General features: G+C 51.6%; 3 protein-coding genes across 5 annotated transcripts in view; 2 read left to right on the forward strand and 1 right to left on the reverse strand.

Moving 5' to 3' along the window:
- Positions 1-11,586, forward strand: part of ZSWIM5 (zinc finger SWIM-type containing 5) — a 174,014-nt gene extending 162,428 nt beyond the window's left edge. For both annotated transcript variants that reach the window (XM_055138102.1, XM_055138103.1), the window contains exons 11-14: positions 271-428; positions 8,575-8,738; positions 9,202-9,283; positions 9,879-11,586. In XM_055138102.1, coding sequence (XP_054994077.1) covers positions 271-428; positions 8,575-8,738; positions 9,202-9,283; positions 9,879-10,741 — 1,267 coding nt within the window. In that variant the 3' untranslated portion in view covers positions 10,742-11,586. The remainder of the gene's footprint in view (positions 1-270; positions 429-8,574; positions 8,739-9,201; positions 9,284-9,878) is intronic.
- Positions 11,587-13,825: 2,239 nt separating this feature from the next.
- Positions 13,826-17,566, reverse strand: UROD (uroporphyrinogen decarboxylase). 2 transcript variants are annotated; one of them, XM_055138104.1, is made up of 10 exons: positions 17,420-17,566; positions 16,732-16,844; positions 16,538-16,617; positions 16,402-16,464; positions 16,003-16,200; positions 15,726-15,887; positions 14,814-14,951; positions 14,556-14,656; positions 14,390-14,456; positions 13,826-14,052 (listed from the first exon to the last, which is right to left on the reverse strand). In XM_055138104.1, exons 1-10 carry the CDS (start codon positions 17,437-17,439, stop codon positions 13,891-13,893), a joined length of 1,104 nt encoding a protein of 367 aa, XP_054994079.1. In that variant the 5' UTR covers positions 17,440-17,566; the 3' UTR covers positions 13,826-13,890. The 2 variants fall into 2 exon arrangements, with proteins under 2 accessions (XP_054994079.1, XP_054994080.1); XM_055138105.1 differs by lacking the exon at positions 16,402-16,464.
- A 1,002-nt stretch (positions 17,567-18,568) lies between these two features.
- On the forward strand, positions 18,569-27,432 carry HECTD3 (HECT domain E3 ubiquitin protein ligase 3). The gene is made up of 21 exons (XM_004621566.2): positions 18,569-19,057; positions 19,219-19,379; positions 19,550-19,642; positions 19,720-19,855; positions 20,098-20,213; positions 20,295-20,408; positions 20,556-20,638; positions 21,290-21,455; positions 21,662-21,743; positions 23,083-23,265; positions 23,394-23,446; positions 23,626-23,690; positions 23,772-23,875; positions 24,037-24,156; positions 24,243-24,332; positions 25,281-25,487; positions 25,631-25,760; positions 25,839-25,913; positions 25,997-26,078; positions 26,188-26,259; positions 26,533-27,432. Exons 1-21 carry the CDS (start codon positions 18,689-18,691, stop codon positions 26,615-26,617), a joined length of 2,586 nt encoding a protein of 861 aa, XP_004621623.1. The 5' UTR covers positions 18,569-18,688; the 3' UTR covers positions 26,618-27,432.
- The last annotated feature ends 187 nt before the right edge of the window (positions 27,433-27,619 follow it).

The raw sequence follows: 27,619 nt of genomic DNA on the forward strand, positions 1-27,619 counted from the left end.
CTGGCAAAGAACAAGATTCTTCGAGTGTTTCTCAGCCTGTTTCTCACCTTGACCCTCTTCTGAATTTGTTTCCATCTGTGACTCCCCCCTTTTACATGTTGGCTCCCTCTTCTCTTGCTATGCCCACGCCCCGACCCCCATTTGCACAATTTTGACCTGTGGCCCTTGGAATGCCCTGGCCCCCAGCTGAGAAACAATGCTCTAAAGAACAAGTGGGTCAGAGCATCAAGGACCTGGGTGATGGCTGATAACTCTCCCTGGGTCTTCTAGGTTACCTGTTCTAGAAAACTCAGCTTCTGCAGGGGACACTTCCCATCCTCACCACATGGTGTCTGTGGTGCCCAGTCGTTATCCTCGATGGTTCACGCTTGGACACTTGGAATCACAGCAGTGTGAACTGGCCTCTACCATGCTGACTGCTGCCAAAGGTGAGCATAGACCAACCTTAGACCCAGGCACCCTCACTCTGCTGCGTTTTCATGGCCGATGGGAAGTCAGGTCTGCAGGCTCCTGAAGGAAAGAAACCATCTTCCCTTGGGCAGTAGACTGATTGAGAGCCTCACTTGGATTGTTACCATTAGGTTGAGCACAAGGGTTCAAGCCAAAGTTTTGCCATAGTTAGTAAGTATAGGATGCTGAGTATACAGAACAAAATCATTTTAAAGTTAATTTATGAATGGGTCTAAGCCACCATTTCCAAAATCTCCAAAATGAGGATGACCTTTCAACCTTCAAAGACCTTTGGAGGAGTCAATGAAATGACTTACAAGATGGAGATACAGATCTCTGCAGATATGGTGTGCTTTCAGTAGGGCCCCTTGTCAGACGATAGGCATTCCAGAGTGATTCTCAAGCTCTTACGTTCACATGCAGGTTTATTAGCCATGCAGGTTTCACCACAAAGAGAAGTGAAACAAGTTCCTAAGAATCTATAAGCTACAATAAAATACTTATTATCATAGACCATGATTACATTTCTCAGAAGTGGAAAGCACATAGATAATTAAACCTTTTTCATTTTTAATTAAAGTAACTTTAGGGTTTTTTCCACTCTGGAGAAGTGCTCTCTCTCTCTCTCTCTCTCTCTCTCTCTATCTCTCTCTCTCTCTCTCTCTCTCTCTCTCTCTCTCTCTCTCTCTCTCTCTCGTCTTCTCTCCCTCCCTCTCTCCACGTCTCTCCCTCCCTCTCTCTTTCTCTCCTCTTCCTCTTCCTCCCTCTCTCTCCCCTCTCTCTCCCCTCCCCCTTCAGTTCCCCTCTCTTCCTCCAGCCCCCTGCCTCTCTCTATCTCTCTCTCTCTCTTTCTCTCTCTCTCTCTTTCTCATTTTTAAATTTGTTTGGGGCCACACCCAGCAGAACTCAGGACTTACTCCTTTCCTGGCTCTGCACTCAGGGATCATTCCTGTTGGGTCTCAGAAGACCATATGGGGTGCCAGGGATCGAACCAATTTGTCCCTACCTACTGTACTATCTCCCTGCCTCCCCACCCCCCGCATGTTGCTTCTTGAACATTTATCCCTCTTTTTCTCCCAAAGTAAATTTCAAAGTAAATTCTTTCAATAAAAAAATTTTTTGCTTCACTAAAGTAAAGGAAAAAATTAACTTTAGAGACTGAAGAGACAGTATAGCAGGTAGTGTGCTTGCCTTCCATATGGCTGCCCTGGGTTTGATCTCTGATACTCCATATGGTCCCTCAAGCTCTATTAGGAGTGATTCTTTTTTTTTTTTTAATTATTTGTTTATTTATTTATTTATTGAATCACCATGTGGAAAGTTACAAAGCTTTCAGGTTTAAGTCTCAGTTATACAATGCTCGAACACCCATCCCTTCACCAGTGCACATATTCTACCACCAAGAATCACAGTATACCCCCACCCCCCCAGTCCACCACCTCACCTGTGTAGCTGATAAATTTCACTTTACTTTCACTTTACTTTGATTACATTCAATATTTCAACAAAAAACTCACTATTATTGTTTGGAGTTTCTCCCCTCAAAGTCGAATCAGGAGTGATTCTTGAGTGCAGAGCCAGGAGTAAGCCTTGAGCAGTGCTAGATGTGGCTCCCACTCTAGAAAAATTAACTGTATGTTGTATTTTATTTCTCAAAAAATACATGCTCATTGTTGATAAGAGGTGTATATATAAATAAATATAAAATGATCAGTGATCCAAATTAAAAATTATATAAGAAAATTATTAGATAGTTCACAGAAAAGATACAAATTAATTTCAAACAATTAAGATACCTATTCTCATGAATATGAATTAGGGCTGGAGTGATTGTATAGCCAGTAAGGTGGTAAGGTGCTTGCCTTGCACACATCCTACCCAGATTTCATCCCCAGTACCATATATGGTCCCCCAAGCACCGCCAGGAGTGATTCCTGAGGGTCGAGCCAGGAGTAACCACCAAGCATCAACAGGTATGGCCTAGAAACAAAACCAAAAGAAAAAGAATACAAATTAAGGGGCCAAAGCAGTAACACAGTGGTTAGGGTGTTTGCCTTATGTGTGGCCAACGGGCCCAATCAATCCCCAACACCCAATATGCTCCCCAAAGCCTGCCAGGATCTCAGAGTTCAAAGCTAGGACTAAGCCCTGAGCACTGTCAGGAATGGCTCCAAAACAAACAAAACAAGATGTTTTAGGAAGACCCTAAGCAGTACTGGCTCTCCAACCCTGAACTTTCATGAATCGTGAGATATAGATCCAGTTTCATTTCTTTTTCCCAGTTTGTTGAAGAGGCTTTCTTTATTTCACTTCATACATCCAGCTCCTTTGTCATAGATTCATTGTCCATAAACTTGAGGGTTGAAATCTGGTATCTCAATTTTATTCACTGGTCTGAGAGTCTTATCTTTATTTTAAAACCACAAGGTTTTGATTACTATAGATTTATAATACATTTTAAAGTCAGAAAATACAATACTTGCCATCTTTTTTTCTCATAGCTTTGACTACATCGAATTTAAAACTTTTTATATGTGGGGAGGTGGTTGAATGGGAAGGGCCTTTGGGACCTTGGTGGAGAGAAGTGTGTTTGGGGTATGGTATTGGAATGATGTATGCATGAAACCATCATTAGCAGTATTGTAAATAACGGGATGTCAAAGATCTTTCTGAAATTTTTTACATGCAAAAGAAACTCAAGATAAAATAAAATGATACCCTACTGAATGGGAGAAAATGCTGGCATATCATACATCAAATACAGAGCTAATATCCAAGATACATAAAACATTGAAAAAGCTCAACAGCAACAAAATAATAACTGAAAAATGGGAAAGGAGATGAACAGGCACTTCCCCAAAGATGACATACAGACAGTACAATAGGCAAATGAGAAACTGCTTGTAGTCACTGTTATCAGGAAAATGAAAATGACAATAAGATAACACCTCCCACCCAAGAGAATGGCATATATCAAAAATATTGGGGAAAATAAGGGGCCAGAGAAATAGGACATGCGGCTGACCTAGGCTCAGTCCCCAGTACCACAATCCCAGTACCCAGGAGAGCACAATGTCAGGAGTAAGCCCTAGCTTACTAGGTTTCAACTAAAAGCAGACAAACAAAAACATTATTGGAAAGGATGTGGTACAAAAGGAACCTTTATTCACTGTTGGTGGGGATACCTTCTGGTTCAACCTCTGTTGAAGGAATTTTTATAAAATTAGAAATAGAATTTCATTATGACCTAGTGATTCCACTTCTCATCTACTCCAAGAACCTAAAAACACAGACTCAGGGGCCATACCAATAGTACAGTGGGTAGGCCACTTTCCTTCATGTGGTCGACCTGGATTTGAATCCTTACACTTTGTATGGTCCCCAAAGCCCTGCCAGAAGTGATCAGTGAGCTTAGAATCAGGAGAAAGCCCCTGAACACTGCTATATATGGACCAAAACCGAAACCAGAAGAATTTAAAAAAATATATATGCACATTTATTTTTATTGTAACACTTATTGTAATAGACAGGATGTAGAAATAGCCCAAATGTCCAACAATGGATGAATGGAAAAAGAGGTGATAGTATAGGGGCTATAGAGATAGTACAGTGGGTAGGTTACTTGCCTTGCACATGTCCAACCCTGGTTTGATCCCTAGCACCCCATATGGTTCCCTTGAGTCCTGCCAAGAGTGATCCCTGAGTACAGAGCCAGAAGTCCTGACACCACCAGGTATGCACCCCCCCAAAAAAAATAGTTATCTTAAACTGCATTTATAAAATAAATCTTGCTGTTTGCTGCAACTTGGATAGAACTGGAGGGTATCATGTTAAAAGAACTCAGGGATGAGTGAGAGAGAGAGAATACAGTGGATAGGGCACTTACCTTGCAAGGTTTGATCCCGTATAATTCAATCCCTGATATCCCATGTGGTCATCTGAACTTTGCCAGAATGATCCCTGAACCTAGAGCCAGGAGCATGGCTGGATGTGACCCCCCAAAATTAACATAAGTCAGAGAGAAGGATAAATACTGGGTGATTTCATTTATCTATGGTATAAAAGGAAACAAAACGAAGGAATAGACAATGTCAAAATATGAGGGGCCTTTGGTTTGGATTACAAAACTGAGATTACTGGTCAAGGGTAGAATTCCCATTGGTACTTTAGTCCAATGGGAATATGGACTAAAGTACTGTACTGCTCTTAGCCAAAGGCTGAGATATGATGCAGTATGGGAATATTGGTGGAGGGTCTTAGGCACTATGGTGAACATCAATAACTATCAGAGCCATAAATGTTTGGGTTTTGTTTGTTTTGGTTTGGGGCCCACACCTATTGGTGCTCAGGGCTTACTCCTAGCTCTGTGCTCAGGGATCACTCCCAAAGAGGATCAGGGGATCAGGGCACAGATGGGGTGCCAGGCAATAAATCTAGATCAACTGTGTGTAAGGTAAGCACCCTACCTGCTGTGTGACCCAAAAAGCAGAAAAAGTAAAACTATAAAAGGAAATAGCTAATAGAGTGATAAGAAAATAAATCAGTAAGTCCAGTTTGTGATTACTATATGATTTGGCCTATGTAAGAAAATTTAAACCATTTAATACAATATAGTAAAATGCTTATTCTTATTTCATGTATGTTTTCAACTCTAGAATCTAAAGTTACTGCATTAAATTTTATTTTATACTTGGATCTCATTATAGTAATAATCACATCTTACCTTTCATTAATAAAACTTTTAAAGCAATTCCGTGTTAGTATATTTTGGAGTTCACATAGACTCAGTAAGGCCTAGATAAGTAAATTTTCCCCTACACTTTATATAAACTGTGGTTTACAAAGTTGTTCATGATGATTTGTTGCAGGCATTAATATTCTTTTTTTTTTTAATTTTTATTGAATCACCATGTGGAAAGTTACAAAGTTCTCAGGTTTATGTCTCAGTTATACAATATTCAAACACCTATCCATTCACCAGTGCCCATATTCCACCACCAGAAACCCCAGTATACCCCCCTCCCCCGCCCCCCATCCCCAACTGTATAACTGATGAATTTCACTTCATTTTCTCTTTACCTTCATTACGTTCCATATTTCAACACAAAAATCACTATTGTTGTTGGAGTTTCCCACCAAGAAAGACAGCCCTACTACCAAGGTAGCATTTGATAATTAGTTTTCCATTAAAAGATTGTATGTTTTCAGATTTTAGGAAAGGTTGTGCGGCTGCATTAGCGGCCGTGCGGTTCGGAATTGTCCCAGTCCCGCGTCCTGGAGCCGTGTTAGTTGCTGCTCAGTGTCACCGGGGCTCCATCTGGAGAAGGTGTGCTGGCTATAACTCCTCTGTCTGGATCCCCAGTGTTGCTGGCCCCGTCTCGGGTCCGGAGCATTCTCCGGCCGCGTTGCTCACCAGAAGGCCCGGCTTCTCTGTTGAATGTGGCAAGATGGCGCCGAGGGTGGGTTGAGGGTGTGACTTCCGGTGGGGCATTAATATTCTTGCACCAATCCCACCACCATTACATTTTGCCTCCACCATTGTCTCCATTTTTTCTGACCACCCTTTAAGCCTGCCCCCATAGCAGACCCTCAATAATTTATATCACTTGTTAGCAATAATTTTCTAAGAAAAAAATTAGTGTAAATTGTTGTATCTCACCAGGTAGACATTAAGTCCTTGTATAAGTGATTACTAAGATGTTACAAGTTAAGTCTTCTGTATTTATGCTTTGTTACTCGAGATTGGTTACCTTTTGTATTACATCCCATTCAATCCGATGTGCTGCTACTGATTTATCAGTGTTGTAGAGATTGAGATGTCATGCAGCCACAAATGAAACCACACATTACAGTAAGTCCTGAATTTCTAAGGGGTGGAACAGCTGGAGTTAATTTTTAACTGGGTGACAGTATTAGAGTATGACTGTGACTGTCTGGGCTTCTGGAAGTACAGGGAGGTGGGGGGAAGTAGCCCACCCTAACTGAGAAAACCTGGAGTTTCAGTCACAAAACCTGCATACCCCAAGACATTGAAGTCCGTCCAGGGACATGGTGTGTTTTCGGAGTGTGGAAGCAAGTGGCTGCCAGGGTTCTGTTTGGGCAGAGACTGGGCTGACCCCCTGCTTCAGGGTGCCCCGGATGTCTCAGCCATGCACGGGTTTTCAGAGAAATTTGGGGGTTTTATTGATCTCTTTTGAGATTTATTTATGAGTCTCTGGAGCAAGGCAGGTATGAGTTTCCATGGTGGCACCAGAGATGGTTCCATCCTTAGCCTGTTGAGCTCTCTCCAGCCTAAACAGTGAACAGTAGCGTCTCAACATTTCTTCATCAAAAGTACCTCATTAATTTAAGATCTTAATAATAGGGGAAACTCTTAGGTTTCTGTAAACCAAAAGCTGCTTGAAAAACATAAAAGGGGCATTGAAGTGATAGTACAGCAGGTAGGGCACTTGCCTGGAATGCAGCCAATCCAGATTCAATCTCAGGTACCCATTGTGGCCCCCGAGCCCAAATAGGAGTGATCTCTGAGCACAGAGCCAGGTGTAAGCCCTGACACTTCCATAGATAGATGGGCTGGGGGCATGGCTCGCAGGTGTCAGACATACCTTTATATATGAAGCCCAGAGTTTGATTCCCAGCACCCCATGCACTGGTTGGTAGTTGCTCTGGTGTGTAGGAGTGGTAGCTGAGTACTGCTATTAAAAACAGATAAACACATCACTGCCACTGTCATCCCATTGCTCATCGATTTGTTCAAGCAGGCACCAGTAACGTCTCCATTGTGAAACTTGTTACTGTTTTTGGCATATTGAATACACCACAGGTAGCTTGCCAGGCTCTGCCATGCGGGCGAGATACTCTCGGTAGCTTGCCGGGCTCTCTGAGAGGGGTGGAGGAATTGAACCCGGGTCGGCTGCGTGCAAGGTGAGCGCCCTACCCGCTGCGCTATTGTTCCAGTCCAGATAAACACATAGCAAGTACTAATTTTTTTCAGTGTTTTTTAACATTATAGAAGAAACAACATTCTCTCCCATAAACTGGTCACTGAAAGGTAACTACTAGTACTAAGGCATTGGTATAAATATTCCTAGATATTTTCTGTTTTTTATATACTATTTACACATACATTATCTACATAATGTTATTTAATCATGTTTTATAAAAGTAAAATTCTGAGAGTATTAACTGTACACAAACTGTTCATAGTTTCACAAAATGTTACCATTTCCATTTTACTAATGAAATAATTGCACTGGAAAGTGGATGAACTAGGGTCAATCCTCAGTGTATTTTCCTCCAGTTTACTTCTATTATTGTATCTCTTTGTAATGCATAAGACACACTTCATTTTCCCTGTATCTTTTACTTTTTACCTTCATAATATGTACCAATCTTTTATACACCATTCTATCTTTTCTACTATTCTACACTGATCCTTTACTTCATATGGTATAATGCCCTACTGGGGTATTCTTAACTCTATATGCTGGTACTTTGTATAAAATTATCCTTTCTTACTGTAAATATTTAGTGGTCTCCTAGCTTCTTTTTGCTCTGGGGAGCTATCGTGAGTGGGGAAAATGACACCAACATGCTTTTTATTTTGAAAGCAACAATGTGTTTTTTCTGCCTACTTGTACAGGTAGCTCTCAAAATTCAGTCATTCAAGAAAATTATTTCTGGGAACAAAGGAGTCTGAGGGAAAAGAGAGTAAGGGGCAAATTAAAAGATGAAAGAGGAGCCAGAGAGATAGGACAGGGCTGGAGAGATAGTGCAGGGGTTAAGGCACTTGCCACGTATGTGGCTGACTGAGGTTTACTCTCCGGGTACCCCCAGGCCCCAGCAAGAGTGATCCTGAACACAAAGCCAGGAATAAGCCCTAAGTACCACCAGGCATGGCTCCAAAACCAAAAAATAAAAGATGGGGAGAAGTGAACTCTTGTGTGTACCCGGGGAAAGTAAGAAACTCCAGGGGCTCAGGGGAGGCTGTTGAAGGGTGTCTCGGAACAGGGGTGGCAGTCAGAGCCCGAGAGTCCACACCTGGTGTTCTTAGCTATCCAGTCCAAGAGATTGAAATAAGACCCTGTTCCAATTCATCCCCCCGCCCTTACTTTGCTCTTACAGGGGACACCCTGAGGCTCCGAACAATCCTGGAAGCAATACAGAAGCACATCCATTCTTCCTCCCTCATCTTCAAACTGGCCCAAGATGCTTTCAAGATCGCCACTCCCACGGACAGCAGTACTGACAGCACCCTGCTCAATGTCGCCCTGGAGCTGGGCTTACAGGTATGAAGAGGACTAGGCCAGCCCTACTTGAGGCATTAGCCCGGTAACAATTGATAGATGTCACATGGATTGGGCATGGGTCAAGTCTGTTTTTTTCCTGTGTCCCGTAACAACCACTTCTAGGCTAGGCATCAGGTAAGGACTCTATATATTGGGCTGAAGGCCAGAAACACATGTTTTAAGCTCCGTGGTATCCATATTCCACCAAGGCAGTCTCCCCATTTCTCCAAGTCAAGCATGGTGTGCGATAAGGACCATGTTCCAAGTAAGTTATCAAGGAAACCTTCTGATTGATGATGGGGTAGAGCAGAAATGAAGCAAACCCTTCTGTACTTGGGACAGGAAAAATGACTGTGTAAAGCACCATAACAATTTTTTGAATGAATGAATGACAAAGAAGATAGGGAAGGGGTAATCACCACAGTCACACTTAGCACCCTGGAACTGTGTCTATTGTACCTAGGTGATGAGGATGACCTTGTCAACGCTTAACTGGAGGCGCCGGGAGATGGTGCGGTGGCTGGTAACATGTGCTACAGAAGTAGGTGAGTCTCCCACCTTCCTCTGCCCCCTCCTTCCCAAAGGGGTTTCTAGGTCTCACTCCTGGGACAGCACAGTGAATCCTTAGAGCTTTCAGTTTCCTATTACTGATGGCCTAGCAAAGGATGGGGCTGCTGGTGGAAGATGCCTCTCGCCAGCCAGCCCCGGCTCTGCCCTCTCTGCTTGAACCCTGTCCTGATGTCTGCAGCACTTCGACCCTCTTACCACAGAGATGTCTGAAAGAACAAGTGTTCCATGTCCAGTACTGCAGCGCGCCCCGGGGAGGTAGCTGACCCAGTGGTTTGGTCCCAGTCTGTGTCTGCCCCTGCCTCTGAGAAAGCCCCGTTCCAGCACAAGACTCTGCCCTATGAGCCTCAGCAGAGACCTTCGACCCTCTGATCTGGGGGAGGTCGGGAAGGGGGAGAACCCAAACAGGGTCTGCCACCTGGGGTGCTCCCCTTGCCCCTGGTTTGCCTCAGATCATCTCAAGGCGGCTGAGGAGGGAGAACTCGTCTCCGCAGGCCCAGTTCTGAGCCCCGGTGGTAACGTGGGCAGACCCGGATCAGATGGCCGCAGCTGAGCTCGGGCTCTCCCTGACAGGTGTTCGGGCCCTGGTGAGCATCCTGCAAAGCTGGTACACACTCTTCACCCCCACCGAGGCCACGAGCATTGTGGCGGCCACCGCCGTGTCCCACACCACCATCCTGCGCCTCAGCCTTGACTACCCGCAGCGGGAGGAGCTGGCCAGCTGTGCCCGCACCCTGGCCTTGCAGTGCGCTATGAAGGATCCCCAGAGCTGTGCGCTGTCGGCCCTCACTCTCTGTGAGAAAGACCACATCGCCTTCGAGGCAGCCTACCAGATAGCCATTGACGCTGCTGCCGGCGGCATGACGCATTCGCAGCTCTTCACCATCGCCCGCTATATGGAGCTCCGTGGCTACCCGCTACGTGCCTTCAAGCTGGCCTCGCTGGCCATGAGCCACCTCAACCTGGCCTACAACCAGGACACCCACCCGGCCATCAACGACGTGCTCTGGGCCTGTGCCCTGAGCCACTCTCTGGGCAAGAACGAGCTGGCGGCTCTCATCCCCCTGGTGGTGAAGAGTGTGCACTGCGCCACCGTGCTCTCAGACATCCTTCGGCGCTGCACGGTGACCGCGCCCGGCCTGGCGGGCATCCCCGGCCGCCGCAGCTCCGGGAAGCTCATGTCCACCGACAAAGCCCCGCTGCGCCAGCTGCTGGACGCCACCATCAATGCCTACATCAACACCACACACTCACGCCTGACCCACATCAGCCCTCGCCACTACGGAGAGTTCATTGAGTTTCTGAGCAAGGCTCGGGAGACCTTCCTGCTCCCCCAGGACGGCCACCTGCAGTTCGCCCAGTTCATCGACAACCTCAAGCAAATCTACAAGGGCAAGAAGAAGCTGATGCTGCTGGTGCGGGAGCGCTTTGGCTGAGCACGCCAACAGCCACTGCCGGGCCCGCCTGGGCGCCCAGATCCCACCCAGTCAGGCCAAGGACACAGAAACATCTGTCCCCCTGAGAGGATTCTGAGCACTTGTGGCTGAAGCCAGAGGGCCCCAGGTCTAGGCACAAGAGAGTCCAGTATGCCAATCCGCCTGCCTTGGCAAGGCCCCGACGGCAGCCGGCTGTTCCCAGAGGAGCTGGGCCCTGCAGAGAGACAGAAACCCCACAACATGCCACCTCGCGCCCCTCTAGCCTGCGTGCCCTGGGCAGCGGCCCTTCTCCCCTGGCAAACACAGAACACTGTTCCTCCTCAGGGATTGCTTAACCAGAGAAACAGGACATATACAGTCTTGTAATATACTAGAGTATATGTGTTGCCAATTACATTGCAAAGTTGTAACTATTTATAATTCCGGTTTTAATTTGATGGGTACTTGAAGTAGCTGTGGGTGGAAAGATAGGCTTGTTTTCTGAGGAGACTCAATCATTTCTCAGGTTTCCCTTGCAGAGTATAATGCAGTTGGCAGTGGAAGAATGGGGTTGCAGGGAGAAAAAAAAATGGCTGGTTAGAATAAACCGCCAAGTCTAGTCTGTGCCAAAACCCCGCCTGCATGACCAGGAATCGCTAGCCCAGTGGCAGGTGGAGGCCTTTGGGCTGAGCCCAGCACTGGACTTAGACTTTTGCCTCACGAAGCCATGAGGACCCTGAAGTTCTTGCCTCTGCCTCACACAGCCTCACCGGGAGCCTGCAGGGCTTCCAAGAAACTAGTGCAGGAAAAGGGTAAAGGTGAGGGAGGCCACAGAGCTCATAATATTCATATACTCTGGTCACCTTTGTGTTGAGTATCTGGTTCTCTGTTTCAGTGTGTGTGTGGTGTGTGTGTGTCTGTGTGTAAGAACATCTGTGTGCATAAATATCTCTGTGTGGCTGTATGCACATGTGTGCATATTTGTCAGGTCAGTGTCTCTGTGACTCTATGGCTCTGCCTGTGGGTATGTATTAAAGTGTGCATCAGGTGTGTATGGGTTAATGTTTGTCTGCAAATGGTCAGTGTGCAGGTACCTGGGCACACAAGAGCACGTGCAGAAGCCTGCATCATGCCGTGCCAGCTCTCCACTGACCTGTGTTTGTGTGTGTGTGTGTGTGTGTGTGTGTGTGTGTGTGTTTCAAAATGTAGATACATCCCTGAATTTGTATTTGAGGGGGACCCGGGTGAGTGTGACCCTTCTTGGCATAGCACATCTCTCTCCCCCGATTCCTCTTAGACTCTCTTACTAGCTGTTTCCCAGCTCCGTACCTCCCATCAGCTTCTAAGCACTGTTCTTGCTCTAGCCTAAGAGTGACCCCTTGAGCTCTGCATTTCTCTCCCCTCCCTGTACTTGCTTTCTCTTCCTGCCTTTCTACCTCAAACTTCCTCTGCCTGCTTTCGCCACAGTCTCGCCGGCCACTAATTGGAAGGCTGGGACTGGAATGCATTTGGCCTTTCCCTTTCTGACTAGTTTCTAATCCTAGTGGACAACTCACCTTAGTCCTGGCTGACCTCCTTAGTGTATCATGTTCTGCTACCTTCCCGACCCCTGTGCTTAGCCTGAAATGATGACAGGAGGTAGCACAGTAGCATTCAGAAGAGTCATTTGGATGCCAGTGTTTTTAGCGTTTTACTGTTTCATGTTTTAGTTCCAGAGTAGGAGTTGGGGTATGATAGGAGAGGGATGGCATAGCTAGAGTATGAATTAAGGACTTCTCTGTCTGCTTTTTCTTTCTGGAACACACTGTGTCTTTTATTCCCCTCCACAATAACCAATAAGTTGTATTTGCTTTTTGTGGCTACTGAAGTCTTACTGTCCAGCTATGGGCCCTACAGCTTTCCAGCCTCATCGGTTGGCTTTAAAAAAGCCACTCCCATTTCTGTATCACAGTTGCCATTTTTTTAGCAAGTGTGTGAACTCACAGTGTTTTTCTATGAATAAATCCTGGATCACCGGAAAGATCACTTTTCTAAAAGCAGTATTGTGTTCTCAATAAATGGAGCCCTTTATCTCCCTTCTGCATTCCCTGGCTGGGTCAGAGAGGGAGCTGATTTGGTCTATGGAGTAATGGGCTCCTGGTGGTATTCGATATGGAATTATAAGTTAGAATTTCATGCTGTCCCAGGTCTCTTTCCAGGCCTCATGTGCACTTTAGAACAGGAAATGGGGGCCATGGGGAGCAAAATGAAAGTGGCCTAAGGCCTCACGAGTGACATAAGTTGAAGACTCTTATCATAAGCCATATAGGTCAGAGTCTTCATGTCCTCTCCATCTTTTGGTGTCAAAATTCAAGGTCTGCGGGGCTGGAGCGATAGCACAGCGGGTAGGGCGTTTGCCTTGCACACGGCCGATCCAAGTTCGAATCCCAGCATCCCATATGGTCCCCTGAGCACCGCCAGGGGTAATTCCTGAGTGCATCGCCAGGTGTGACCCAAAAAGAAAAAAAAAAAAAAATTCAAGGTCTGGGCCGGAGCAATAGCACAGTGGGTAGTGTGTTTGCCTTGCATGCAGCCGACCCAAGTTCAGTCCCCAGCATTCCATATGGTCCCCCAAGCACCACCAGGAATAATTCCTGAGTGCATAGCCAGGAAGAAAGCATCGCTGAGCATTGCTGGGTGTGACCCAAAATGCAAAAAAAAAGTCAATATCTGAGCTTCCCACTCCCCCAGACTCCATCTTCCTCAACAGCTCCTCGCCGGTATGCAAGCCATATCTGTATGCCTCTCCCATTTGCCCTTCCTCCCTCCCCAAACATGAAGTCCTGTCAGTTTGGCCCTGCATGCTGTAGGAAGCTCACTTCTCTGTGCAAGTCATAGCTCCAGCTGCTCGAAAGTTCTACCCTCACCATGTACCTTGGAAAGGGATGGGATGGGGAGAGGAGGGGAATCTGAGAGCAAGGTGGTGACCAAGGTCCTGACAGTCAGTGTGTCCAGTAAGTACATACCGACATCTGGGCTCTACGGCTGGTGGGAGTGGCGCAAAACAGACCCTATCGGAGGAACTCGGGGTGCAGGGGCCTTTCACAAGCAAAGCCACAGCTAGACTCCAGCTCTGGAACTTTTATTCTCCTAAAAACATGATCTGTATTAGCAGTAGAAGGTAAGTGCACTCAGTTCTTTCGAAGCAGACGTGAATGCTTATGCACAGCGTCCACAAAGGCCCCCACGTGCTCTGGATCCATGTCAGGGTAGAGCCCGTGGCCGAGGTTGGCAATGTAGCGCTGGGATCCAAAGTCATCCAGCATCTTCTGCACCAGCCGCCCGATCTCCTCCTGTGGGACCAACAGTGCTCCAGCTCTAGGGGGAAGTCAGCCAGCTTCCACCCTCCCTGTACACACTGGTCACCCACGTGTGTGGGCATGCTTTAGCTCAGTGTTACTCAAGCATCAACAAAATTGGCAGGGTGCCTTATATGGGCCAGGTACTTGGAAAACACAAAGGAATGACAATGAAAACAAATTTCTGCCTGGTTTGGCCTCCACAGTAGCCTCCTCAACAGCAGTACATATGAGTAGAGGGGGGACGTCATAATATACACACATGGTAACACAACTGCATCCGCAGCTGTGACAGAGCACACAGAAACACACAAGGGACCCTGGTGGTTACCTTGGGCGCATACAGGGCACAGGGGTCCAGGTTGCCCTGCAACGTCACTGTCTTCCCCACACGCTGCCTGAAAGCAGTTAGGGTCACATGTTGGTCACTGGTAGCTGCACCTGGCATCCGTACCCCTTCCACCTCAGAGTCTAGGGCCCACCCCTCCCTCACTCACCGGGCTATCGCTGGGGGCACTGTCCAGTCAAGTCCAACCACCTCATAGCCAGCTTGGGCCAGCTCCTCCAGGGCAAAATGTCCATCCTTGGCAAAGATGATCTAAGAGAAAGTGCAGATCTCTTGAGTGCAGGGCCTGCATGTGCCCACTAACCTTTCTCCCTTGTGCCTCTGCTGCCCTCCAGTGGTCACTTCTGATTATGTAGGCCTACCCAGAAAGCCCTACAGACCAGCTCATTCATCCCCTCCCTAGCCTTACCATGGGCACTGGTGCCAGGCCGGCCTCCTGCACCTTGGCCTTCACTCGCTTGGCCACATCACGGATGTAGGGCAGTGCAAATTGGTTGAAGAGCTGTGGGCCAAGATGCCCCGCGTGAGACTCAAAGAGCTGCAATGCCTGTCATCAGGAGGTAGTAAAGAGAAAGAAACACAAGCAACAGAAAGAAACTGAGGCCCTGTATATAGAATACACCTCAGCTTTCTCTCAAGTCACTTCAGCCCCTGGGAATGCTGAAATTTGCAAAAGCAGCAATTGTGCAAAAGTTTTTCTGGGACTAGGGACAGAGTTCAAAGGGGCTGCGCATGTAGCTTTCATACAGAGCCCCTCCCTCCATCCCCAGTTGGATCCCCAGCACTACAGATAGCCACATCCCCACCCATGAGCATAACCAGGGGTGGCTCTGGCAAGCCTTTCTCCCAGCAGGCCTGAGATACACATCACTCGTGCAAGCATCAAACTGTTGGGCCTGCACTGCTAGGCTGACTGGGAGCAGCCCCCAGGCCCCTGAGCACAATTAAGAAAGCCCCAATTAAAAAAAGTTCTCAGCCAGGGAGATGGCTCAACTGGCTAGAGCACCAACAGACTGGAGCACGTGTTCTGCACGCAGAAGGCCCAGACAGTCCCCTAAACACCACCAGGAGCACCCTCCAAGCACTGCTGGGAGTGACCCAAAAGCAAACCAAAAGTTTGGCCACCTTTAGATCCCAGTACAAGCTCATCTTTGAACTGCTGGAGGCTTAAGGATCTCTGCAAACGTTAGGGTGGACTTAGCTGCTTCCGTCAAATTCACAAATGCAGTGCATCCTTTGGCGGGTGGCATTCCTAACCTCCCAGGGGGAAGGAACTCATGTGTCTAGACCCAAACCTATTTTTCTCTACTTCAGTACTGACCTGGGCACCGGCAGCCACCTGTCCCACCAAGTAAGGGACTAGAGCATCAGTGAGGATGCGGAGCAGCTGGTGACTGGCCTGTGGTTTCTGGTAGAGCCAGCGCTTGGCCTGAGACATGGTGTTTGAGCCGCCACCCTCAATCATGTATGCCATCAGAGTCCACTGCAAAAGGATACGGAGAGGGAGTCACAAGTACAGAAACCACAATGACACTGTGTACGGCAGACTTGTCCCTGTGATCTGCGTGTGCCCGTTTCCCTGCTTTGTGTCTTATTACCGGGGCACCGGCAAAGCCGATCAGTGGCACCCGCCCAGCCAGCCGCTGCCGAGTGAGGGTGATGGCCTGGAACACGTAGTCCAGCTCAGAGGCCGCAGCCGCTGGGTCCCGGAGGCGCTCCAAGTCTCGCTCTTCTCGCAATGGCTCTGGGAAGCTGGGCCCTTTGCCAGGAACCATGGTCACCTCCATGCCCAGTGCCTGGAGGAGAGAAAAAATGGGGTTCACCATCTGTACCTCCAGAAGGAAAGGCTCTATTTAACCTATGCCGGGAGAGAAGGAAAGGAAAATTTCCAAGTCCAGGCTGTGTTTTCCTCTGTCTAGTGAAGGACAGAGCTTCTCTGGAGGCTTCACCATCGCCCCCTTTTCCAAACCATTCCAGAACCAGGTCTGAGCAAATACCTGGGGTACAACGAGGATGTCAGAGAAGATGATAGCAGCATCTAAAGGGAAGCGGCGCAGTGGCTGTCGGGAAGAGAAGAGAGGCGTTAGGTGGCAACTGAGGGCAGAAGCCCCTTCTCTTCCCAGGACCCCTCACCTGTAGAGTGAGTTCGCAGCACGCCTCTGGGGAGCGACAAGTGCTAAAAAAGTCCTGGGCAGCCCGAGCTTCCCGAAACTCTGCAAAGGGAAGACAAGGTTCAGCTGGGAGGAACCTCTAGAGCCCTCCCCACCCCTCGAAAACTATTCAATCCTACAGAGTTTGACCTAAAAATCCCAAGCCCTAGCCCTGACCTGGTAAGTAGCGGCCTGCCTGCCTCATGCACCAAACAGGAGTGTAGTCCGTTTCTTCTCCCCAGGCAGCACGAAGGAACGTGTCATTCTTCAGCTCAGGAAAACCCTGGGGTCTGCAGATCAGAAACCGGGTGGGGAAGGTGTGAGTAAGCTAGTTACGGGTGGGGCAGGCAGCAGGCGCGAGTTCCTAAGGCGGATTCTCCAGCAATGCTATCGGCCTGCAGCAGGCCAACTCGCAAGCTGCGGCTCCCCTCCCACTCCACCTCCTCACTGCCTATCAGGTGGCGCACAGGACGAGAAGGGCCCCTGCTAGGGCCTGTGCCCGACACTGGCTGCTTCCCCTACTCGAAGCTACTGGAGGAACTCAGGGCCTCCGGGAGTATAGGTAGAGGGAGATGAAAGTCTAGTAAGAACAGTTTTGAGGGTCTTTGGGCCAGGAAAGTCTCGGGATGCTCCCAGGCTGGGGGAAAAGTCAAGGAAGGATCAGAGGTGACAGTTCCGAAATAGGGATTCCCCTCCCAGTCTGGGAGACGCAATCTAGTTGCCATGAAAAAAGGTCTCAGGAATCCACGATCAGGGGATTCGGGTTGGGCGCTCTCCTAAGGAGGGGGGAAAGGATCTGGAGTCGGATTTCTGAGTCGGACAGCCCAAGTCGGAAGCCCCGCTACGCCGGATGCAAAGAACTCACCCCAACCCGTTCGGCTCCATGGTATGTTGTTTGTAACAGCGCGCACGGTCCAGACTTTCACTGGCATCTAAGCCCGCCCTCTTGGGCTCCGCCTCTTCCTGGAGTAAACCAGACTCTGGCCTAGTTTAAGGTCACGTGACCAGCACCAGTGACAGCTCCGCGGCTGCCCTAGCTGCTGCCGGTAGGACCCCTCCTACCTCCTCACCGTAATGTCCGCTGTAGCGACGCAACAGCAATAACCCACCAACCCCTAATTCCCCACCTCCTAATAGAACTTCCCACCTTTCTGATGCACGAGGAATTTGCTGTCCTCTGATGATTTGGGAATCCCGAAGTCTTGGCCCACGCTCCTGCTTTCCATGATTTTAACACTCCTATGCCTAGCTAGCCTAGGCAGCTATGTTATGAAACCAAGTTATACAGGGAAGTGAAATTATGGAATATTTATATAACCTGAAGTGTATATTACATCAAAATTTATATTTTGAAGATCCAGGCACTGGATTAAGTAGAGAGGTTACATTGATGTGCCAAGGAGCCTCTTTAGGGAGCTATAGACTGGGGGGGAGGGGAGAATCAGAAATAAAACAATAGTAAATATTTTAATGGAGAAAAGCTAGAAGCAGCTAGCAAGAAGCTAGAAGCTGCCGGTAGGACCCCTCCTACCTCTTCACCTCCTGCCTTCTCCACTTCTAGTTTAACTGGGGGTGGAAAACTGCCAAGCTTAAAGCGAACTATTCATGTTGTTGTTGTTATTATTATTATTATTATTGACTTTTGGGTTTTGGGGGTGGGGATGGTCACACCCGGCAGAGCTCAGGCACTCCAGACAGTCGTGGGGAATTATATTAGTGCCAAGTCGCTGCCACCACAGCCGCAAGCCGAACAAGTGCCTTATCTCAGTACTCGGGCCTTACCTCAGTCCCTCCGGCCCTATTTTATTTATTTATTTATTTTTAATGAGGAAGAGGGTAGGGTTACTCTGGCTGTGCTCATACTTTGGGCCTAAGGGCTTAATGCTCTACCTATGAAATACAGCCAGGGCTTTACTTGAGAACAATTGACAGGGCGGGAGGTGGAGTTAGCGGAGTACCCGAGTACCCGAGTACTCGGAGCAATACGGCAGCGCCGAGGCTGCTCGGTCCAGAACTTACGGCGGAGGTTGGCCGGAGGCGGGGCGGGCCGCGGCTGCCGAGTGGGTCGCTCGCTCTGCCTCGGGCCGCCGCTCCCGAGCCCGGATCGCCCCGGGTGGGTCTCTGCCTCTCCGCCATGGCGGGCCCGGGCCGGGGTACAGCCCTCGAGACCCCGCGGCAGCTGCTGGGCCGCGTGCGCTTCCTGGCCGAGGCGGCGCATTGTCTCCGCACCGGGAGGCCGCTGCCGGCCGCGCTGGCCTTCGTGCCGCAGGAGGTGCTCTACAAGCTGTACAAGGACCCCGCGGGCCCGTCGCGCGTGCTGCTGCCCGTGTGGGAAGCCGAGGGCCTGGGCCTCCGTGTGGGCGCCGCGGGGCCGACTCCCGGGGCCGGCCCCGGGCCGCTCCGCGCCGCCCGCGACAGCATCGAGCTCCGGCGCGGCGCCTGCGTGCGCACCACGGGCGAGGAGCTGTGCAACGGCCACGGGCTCTGGGTGAAGCTGACCAAGGTGCGCCGGGGACCCCCTGCGCCCCGCCGAGCCGCGGCTCCGTCGCGCCCCTCCCCCACGCGAGGGCGGCGGGCCGCTCGGCGCCCTTTGCCTGGGGCTGGGCCGGGCGGGCCGCTGGGCAGTTTCCTGAGTGCTGTCCCCGCCCGGCGCGTCCCCGGCAGGAGCAGCTGGCCGAGCACCTGGGCGACTGCGAGCTGGACGAAGGTTGGCTGCTGGTGTGTCGCCCGGCGGAGGGCGGGGCGCGCCTTGTCCCCATCGACACGCCCGACTACCTTCATCGTCAGCAGCTGCTCTTCGGGGTGGACTATCGCTCGGTGCTCAGGTCGGCCGCCGGCAGGGTGGGCGCGCGGAGGGAGGGCTGGGGAGGGGCGGGACAGGGCTGGCCCCTAAGGGAGAGGTGGGTCGGGCTCCCACAGGCGAAGTTCAGAGGAGCTGGAGCTCAGGAAAGGTTCCGGAAGACCTGGGGTCCGCTGATATCTCCTCGCCCCCCAGATGGGAACAGGTGGTGGACCTGACCTACTCGCATCGCCTGGGGTCCAGGCCGCAGCCCGCTGACCCGTACGAGGCCGCGGTGCAGAGGCTTCTGTGAGTGCGCTGGGGCGGGGTGGGAGGAAAGAGATCCCTGCTGGGCCCCACCTAACTGGGGACTTGGCCTTGCTCAGCTACGTGCCCCCCACATGGACCTACGAGTGCGACGAGGACCTGATCCACTTCTTGTACGACCACCTGGGAAAAGAGGATGAGAACCTGGGGAGTGTGAAGCAGTATGTGGAGAGCATCGACGTTTCCTCCTACACGGTGGGTGTTGGCGCGTTGCAACAATGGGGTCTTCCACAGCCACCTAGAACCCGCTGCTCTAGGCCAGACTTGGTCCTGCCCCACTTCTCCGGAGCACTGTCCAGCCCCTTCACACCCCCTCCCCATACCAGCTGCTCTTCTAACCCAGCTTCCCGGTGCTCTCCCTCTCATGCTCCCTGGTCCTAGGACACCCCCTGTACTGGGTGTGGGGGTGATCCTGACTGCACCTCCCTCCTCCCCAGGAGGAGTTCAATGTGTCTTGCTTGACAGACAGCAACGCAGACACCTACTGGGAGAGTGACGGGTCCCAGTGCCAGCACTGGGTGCGGCTTACCATGAAGAAGGGCACCATCGTGAAGTAAGTGGACTGAGTGGGCCGAGGCGGGTAAGCCGCGTGCATGCGCAGAGACCCATGGCCACACTCCGCCCCTCTCCCCAGGAAACTGCTCATCACCGTGGACACCACAGATGACAACTTTATGCCCAAGCGGGTGGTGGTGTATGGGGGCGAAGGAGACAACCTGAAGAAGCTGAGTGACGTGAGCATTGACGAGTGAGCAAGTGGGCCTGGGGCTCCGGGGCATGCTGTGAGGTGGTGGGGCGGGGGGGCCTGGCCCTGCTGGGAAGCTTATGGTTGCAAGGGACCGTGGCATCCCTGAAGGCAAGGGGTGCCTATGCTGCCTCCCATCCCTCTCCTCAGGACCCTGATTGGAGACGTCTGTGTCCTGGAGGATATGACCGTCCATCTCCCCATCATTGAGATCCGCATCGTGGAGTGCCGAGGTGGGGCTTCCGGCTCCAAGGAGGGAAGCGGGGCCCTGGGACCAGACAGGAGCTAATGGGCAGCAAATGTGAAGAGAAGTAGGTGGACTTGGCATAGAGGTGAGACTGATAGTAGAGCCAGCTCCAGAATTTGAGGTTTGGGGGCTGAGTCTTACGGTACTGGGTGTTGGACCATGTAAACGCCACAGCCACACTTGGGCTCACTGGCAAAGAGACCTGAGCTGGGGCCTTTAGGCTTCCTAATGTTCTACTGCTGCACAGGAAAATCAGAAACTCTCAGAAGCAGGTGAGGGCCAGAGAGATCGTACAGCGGGTAGGGCATTTTCCTTGCATGTAGCTGACCTGGGTTCCATCCCTGGCACCCCATAGGGTCCCCACAAGCACCGCCAGGAGAAACCCCTGTGCATTGCCAGGTGTGACGCGAAAAGCCGAAATATTAAATAAAAGGAATCAGGTGAAGAGAAAGGAATCCCAACAGACCCATGTTTCTAGGGGCTAAAGGTGACAAAAGACAGCACTGAGGGGGCTCCAGGGCTGCTTCCAGTGGTGCTGGAGAAACATCTCCCAGGCCCAACAGAGCAGTAAGGAGCCGGGCTGGGGGCCACAGGGGCAACAAGACCTGTAAGTGACCCCTCTTCATCTTTATTCCAGATGATGGGATTGACGTGCGGCTTCGGGGGGTCAAGATCAAGTCCTCTAGACAGCGGGAGCTCGGACTGAACGCAGACCTGTTTCAGCCCAGCAGTCTGGTTCGGTACCCTCGCCTGGAAGGCACAGAGCCGGAAGTCCTGTACCGCAGAGCTGTTCTCCTGCAGAGGTGACTGCCTGGCCTGCTGGCACCTTCCTTCCCCTGCCCAGCCCTGAACCGTTCCATGGACGGTCCTGAGGTTTTGCATTGGAAGCTGTCCCACGACCAGGGCCACTTGGCTCCTTGGACTGCATTCCTGTTTCTTCACCAACCTGGGGACCGGGAGAGAGAATCTTTCCTTTCTCGGTGCCCAACTCTACCTTTCACCCGCTCAGATTCATAAAGATCCTGGATAGTGTCCTGCACCACCTGGTACCTTCCTGGGACCACACGCTAGGCACCTTCAATGAGATTAAGGTGAGCCTGGCCTGCCAGCGCCTCTTTGGCAGTGGTCTCCCTACTTCTGCTCGTGGAGGTTTTGTTTTCCTTTCTTTCAGTTTTAAAATTTATCTCAGTTACCATGATTTACAACACTCTTGATGTTACAGTTTCATACATAAAACGGTCCAACTCCCACATCCTTCACTACTGTGTCCTCTCAGTCTCCCGGTATCTCAGGGTGGCCCCAGTCCCTCCCCCCACACACACACTCCTCCCCACCTCCATGTTAAGATCAGTTCTATAAACCACTTCTTGGGTTTTGTTGCCTTTGGCCATTTGTCCTCCCACTATGCTTCTTTATATTCTGCATATGAAAGAGATTATTCCATGGCTGTCTCTCTCAAACATCATTCAGTGTGATTCTCTCTCCACATCCAACCACATAGTGGCATATGGCATGATTTTGTCTTTTGTTTGGGTTTTTTTGTTTGTGTTTTGTTGGGGGGACATACCTAGTGATGCTCAGGGCTTACTCCTGGCTCTCCGCACAGGAATTACTCCTGGTGGTACTCAAGGAACTATAAGAGGTGCTGGGAATCAAACCTGGGTCAGCTGCTTGCAAGGAAATTCCTTACCTGCTGTACTATCTCTCCAGGCCCATTGTATTTTCTTACAGCTATACTCAAGTAGTATTCATTGTGTATGTGTACCGTAATATATTTATTTTATCATCTGCTTTTGGACATTTGGGTTGTTTCCTTATGAACAGTATTACAGTGAACATAAGAGACAAATATCCTTTCTTTTTTTTTTTTTTTCTTTTTGGGTCACACTTGGCATTGCTCAGGAGTTACTCCTGGCTCTGTACTCAGAAATTACTCCTGGCAGTGCTCAGGGGACCACATGGGATGCTGGGAATCAAAGCTGGGTCAGCAAGGCAAACACCCTACCCACTGTGCTATTACTCCAGCCCCAACAAATATCCTTTCTGAATAGATTTTTTTGTTTGTTTTGATTTGGTTTTTTTGTGCCACACTAGGTAGTGGTTAGGAACAACGTGAGCTCTGTGCTCTGGGGTTCCTCCCAGAGGTGGCAGGAGTTAATCCAGGGTTGGCTACAAGCAAGGCAGTACCTTTACCCCTGACCTATGTCTGCAGACCCCATTAGAAAGATTTTCAGTTGAGAAATGGCAAAGTCAGATTTGTTTGTTTCAAAGAGCCTGACAGGAGGTTGGCTGGAGGGAGAGACTGGAAGCCAGAAGCAGGGGTGCAGTGGGTGGGACTTACTCTGGAATTGGGACCATGCAGAGAGGAAGGTCCTGGGCCTTGCCCGGAGCTAATGGCCCTCTGACCCTGCTCTGCCCTGTCCCCACCAGCAAGTGAAGCAGTTCTTGCTGCTTTCACGCCAGCGGCCAGGCCTGGTGACACAGTGCCTGCGGGACTCGGAGAGCAGCAAGCCCAGCTTCATGCCCCGCCTGTACATCAACCGCCGCCTTGCCATGGAGCACCGAGCCTGCCCCTCCAAGGATCCTGCCTGCAAGAACGCAGTCTTCACCCAGGTCCGAGCAGCTGGGGTCAGGCCAAGGGAGGGGTAGTGAGGGGGGATCACAGCGAGGTCTTTGGGCACAAATAGGACCGGGCCTTGACACGCACTCCACCACAATCCTCCCCATGCCCCTTCTTCCAGGTTTACGAAGGCCTCAAGCCCTCTGACAAGTATGAAAAGCCCCTGGACTACAGGTATGGTCTGAGGGCAAGGGGTCTGCCAAGGGCATGCATGGGCACACACACACACGTCCCCGCCATGTCCCACCCCCTTGGGCATCACCACCCCTTCATGGTCCCAACCCTTAGCTGGTCTCAGTTGGGGGGTCCCTTCGCCAGCCCTCACCCAGCAAGTCACAGACTGTCACTTCCAGGTGGCCCATGCGCTATGACCAGTGGTGGGAGTGCAAGTTCATCGCTGAAGGCATCATTGACCAGGGTGAGGCCGGGTAGCAAACAGGTCCTGATGCCCCCGTGTTTGGACAAGGAGCCCCCGCTGAAGGCATCTCTCTCGCCTCAGGTGGTGGTTTCCGGGACAGTCTGGCAGACATGTCAGAGGAGCTGTGCCCCAGCTCGGCAGACACCCCCGTCCCGCTGCCTTTCTTTGTGCGCACGGCAAACCAGGTACCGTCCGCGTGCTCCTCTCTCTGCAAGCACTGCCAGGGCTAGACTGGGCCAGGAGCAGGGGCCCGAGTGGAAGGTGTTTGGGGAAGGCTTTTGCGGGGAGTGTTGGGCAGCAGAGAAAGGCTATCCCAGGCTGCGCCAACAGCTCCTGTCCCGGGCAGGGCAATGGCACTGGTGAGGCCCGGGACATGTACGTCCCCAACCCATCCTGCCGAGACTTTGCCAAGTACGAGTGGATCGGCCAGCTGATGGGGGCTGCCCTTCGGGGTAAGGAGTTCCTGGTGAGTACCCCTGATGTGCTTGGGGCGCAGAGAAGGGCCCTCCAGGCTGGGCGGCCGAGGCTGAGGATTCGGTGTATTGGCCGCAGGTGCTGGCTCTGCCAGGGTTCGTGTGGAAGCAGCTCTCCGGGGAGGAGGTGAGCTGGACCAAGGACTTTCCAGCTGTGGACTCCGTGCTGGTAAGCAAGGCCAGGAGCTCCCGGGCCCTCTGCCCAGCCCTGAAAGTGGCCGCTCCCCACAACCATCCTGAACCTCCTTCCCGCCACACACATGCTTTCTCTACAGTCTCATCCACACCCAGGGCCTCAGCCACTGTCACCCCCTAGTGAAGCCCAATTGCTGCTCTTCCAAGCCAATGGCCACCTCTGCCTCTGCCAGTGAGGCGTCTGCCCCAACTGACACTCCAGGCTTGACTCGTCTTCCCGTCTCGGCGGGCTTCACCCACCACCCTCCATGTCCTTCACTCCACCCCTCGCTCCCCCATTCCTTCCAGTCTACCTCTGAAATCTGCCCACTTAAACTTTCTCACTTCTGCCCCCCTGGATCATATCCTTTCTTCTTTTTTTTCTTTATTATTATTAGTTTGGTTCTGGGACCACACCCAGCAGTGCTCAGGGGTCCATACATGGTGCTGGGGGTCCGACCAACCCAAGGTTCTTCCTTTCTGACCTGAGCACTGACCGTAGCAGCCAGTGTCTGTCTCCCATCCAGCCGAGTACGCCTGAATCCCTTCCGCTCTCTTTGGGTGCCCCTTAGCAGCCTCCCGGGGCTTAGCCTAAAACATAGACCACACAAAGACCTTACATGGCCCCTGTATCTCTTGGATCTAATTCAGGCTGCAGCCAAACAAGCTGCCCAGGGCTCTTGTGCTCCCTACCTTATTTAGAGGTGTTCTCTCTCCTGACTCCCCCTGTGCCCAGTCCAACTCGCCCGCATGCCATGGGTGTAGGTTTGGATGCCAGTTCCTGCAGAACGCTCGCCCTGGCCCCCGGAGTTCCCGGGTGTTGTCTCACTGCTCTCCCGGCTCGATCTGTGCCCTGTGTGGGGCCTCTCAGAGCTGCTGGAGGAAACACCAGGGCTGTGTCCGCGCTGGAAGCTGACCCGCCCACCCCAACCTCCCGCCGCAGGTGAAGCTCCTGGAAGTGATGGAAGGAATGGACAGGGAGACCTTTGAGTTCAAATTCGGGAAGGAGCTCACGTTCACCACTGTGCTGAGTGACCAGCAGATGGTGGAGCTGATCCCGGGAGGTGCCAGCATTGTGGTGGGCTATGAGGACCGATTGCGTTTCATCCAGCTCGTGCAGAAGGCGCGCCTTGAGGAGAGCAAGGAGCAGGTACCTCCCCGGGCCGGGAACAGCCCCTTGGAGCCAGAGCCCAGCCTGAGAACCCAGCAGTCCCCACTCCCAAGAAACCAGCCGGCACTGCCCTGGAGGGGTGCCCCGCGTTCCCCAGGCAGCGTGTCTCTGCCCTCCCCTAGCTGGCAGCCATGCAGGCGGGTCTGCTGAAGGTGGTGCCACAGGCCGTGCTGGATTTGCTGACGTGGCAGGAACTGGAGAAGAAGGTGTGCGGAGACCCCGAGGTGACGGTGGACGCTCTGCGCAAACTCAGTGAGTATAGGGAGGGCGGGACTGGAGGGCCCGTTGGGTCACAGTGTTGGAGTCAATTCTGGCTTCGTCCCCAACCAGCCCGATTTGAGGACTTCGAGCCGTCTGACACGCGGGTGCAGTACTTCTGGGAAGCGCTGAACAACTTCACCAACGGTCAGTGGGAAAGTGGTCAGTGGGAAGCGCCGCCCGGTGCCGGCCCCGCCCCCTCACACCGCCCTCACTTCCTTCCCCACCAGAGGACCGGAGCCGCTTCCTGCGCTTCGTCACCGGCCGCAGCCGTCTGCCTGCCCGGATCTACATCTACCCTGACAAGCTGGGGTGAGTGGAGGGAGGCCCTGGGGGCCTGAGGCCAACCACACCCCCACGCCGGCCCCCTGCCCTGTGCCCCAACTATTCTCTCTGACGCATGCGCCCTCCACACCCCCAGCTGCGAGACCACAGATGCGCTTCCCGAGTCTTCCACCTGCTCCAGTACCCTCTTCCTGCCACACTATGTCAGGTGGGTGTTTCTGGGCATGGGCGATGCTGCCCGCTGGGGGTGCCGGGAGGAGTAGCCTCCGGTGACACTGGGGACCACTTTCTGTTTTCTTAAAGAAAGCAGATTTCTAGAAGGGGAACTGAGTGATTTTTTTCTTTTCTGAAAAGAGAACAGTAGGCCAAGTGAGTTTGGGAACCTCTGACCTGGAAGGAGGGAGGAGGGTGCATGCTGGGCTGGAAGAGAACTCCCCAGTGGCACTGCCTCTGGCACTGACCAAGTCCTCACCCCCTGCAGTGCCAAGATTTGTGAAGAGAAACTCCGCTACGCAGCATACAACTGCGTGGCCATCGACACTGACGTGAGCCCTTGGGAGGAGTGAGGCGGCGCCATTGGCTACCCGGGGCCACAGGACGGAATCCCTGGCTCAGCCCAGGGAAAAGACTCCTTTCTTGGACTAGTTAGGGTCTGTGCTTTCAATCTGAGCTGCCATGTGCAGGGAAAGTCAGCATCCGGTGTATGCTAGCCCCTGTGTGCGGTTCAAGTAGGGGCCAAGATTGACCTGGGCCCCGCCCCACAGAAGCACAAGCCCTGTGTGTGCGCGGTGCCAGGAAACCTTCCCCGGGCGCAGCCCCTGCTGCCCATCCTGAGCTACTTGAAGGGGCCGTCTAGCTCCCCAGCGCATCGGCCTGGCCTTCGCTGTCCTTCTCCCTCCTTTTGCTACCTTGTTTTTTTCTCTGGATTTTGCCTGGACTCGACATTTCAAACTCTGAAGGGTAGTAGAGTCTCCACCCCAGAGATGGGTCAGGGACCAATAGGAAAAGAGCATCCTTCTGGTCCCCAGGGATGGCAGAAGCCAAGTCCCCCTCCCTCATGCTGCCTTTCCATCTCAGTCTCAGCTGTGAAGTGCCACAACTACTCTCCCTTCCTGCCGTTTTGTACCCCATTCCACCCACACTCTGCAGCCCCCCTTCCTGATTCTCCACCTGCTACTTCAGAAACCCCAAGATTATGCACAGCTTAAGGCTATTTTTCTAAAACCTGAGATGATTCCTCTTCATCCAAGTCCTTGGATGTATCCCTGCTTCTAGCCCCTGTGTACCTCCTCGCCCCGGCCCCGGCCCGCCCTCCAGGCCTCCGTGACACTCCATCACTGAAGTTTGCACATGAGGAAGTGGAATAAACAATCTAATGGTTCCTGCTGAGTGTGTTCCTTTAGCTGTGTGGACAGGCTCTGCTCGCACAGGGAACAGGTACTAGAAGTCACTCTGTCCTGGGAGACCTACACAAGGTTATTTCAGGACTTCAGGTTCCTGCTGAGAGTCAAGGGGAGTGGAGGGGCTTCACAGTGATGATCCTTCAGTCCAGACCTCATTGTCCAGAA

The sequence above is a fragment of the Sorex araneus genome, chromosome 5 (assembly GCF_027595985.1).
Source record: "Sorex araneus isolate mSorAra2 chromosome 5, mSorAra2.pri, whole genome shotgun sequence".
Classification (NCBI taxonomy): domain Eukaryota; kingdom Metazoa; phylum Chordata; class Mammalia; order Eulipotyphla; family Soricidae; genus Sorex; species Sorex araneus.

Bases quoted from the DNA above. Each gene is read 5' to 3' on its own strand.
- UROD (XM_055138104.1), bottom strand. From the start codon at position 17,439: ATGGAGCCGAACGGGTTGGG. The intron at 16,201-16,401 runs GTATTTGCTCAG...TCTCTCCTCCAG, and splicing joins ACATCCTCGTTGTACCCCAG to GCACTGGGCATGGAGGTGAC. The intron at 14,053-14,389 runs GTAACCACCAGG...TTGGTCCCACAG, and splicing joins GTGCCCTGTATGCGCCCAAG to GAGGAGATCGGGCGGCTGGT.
- HECTD3 (XM_004621566.2), top strand. From the start codon at position 18,689: ATGGCGGGCCCGGGCCGGGGTACAGCCCTCGAGACCCCGCGGCAGCTG. The intron at 19,856-20,097 runs GTGGGTGTTGGC...CCTCCTCCCCAG, and splicing joins TCGACGTTTCCTCCTACACG to GAGGAGTTCAATGTGTCTTG. The intron at 26,079-26,187 runs GTGAGTGGAGGG...CCACACCCCCAG, and splicing joins ATCTACCCTGACAAGCTGGG to CTGCGAGACCACAGATGCGC.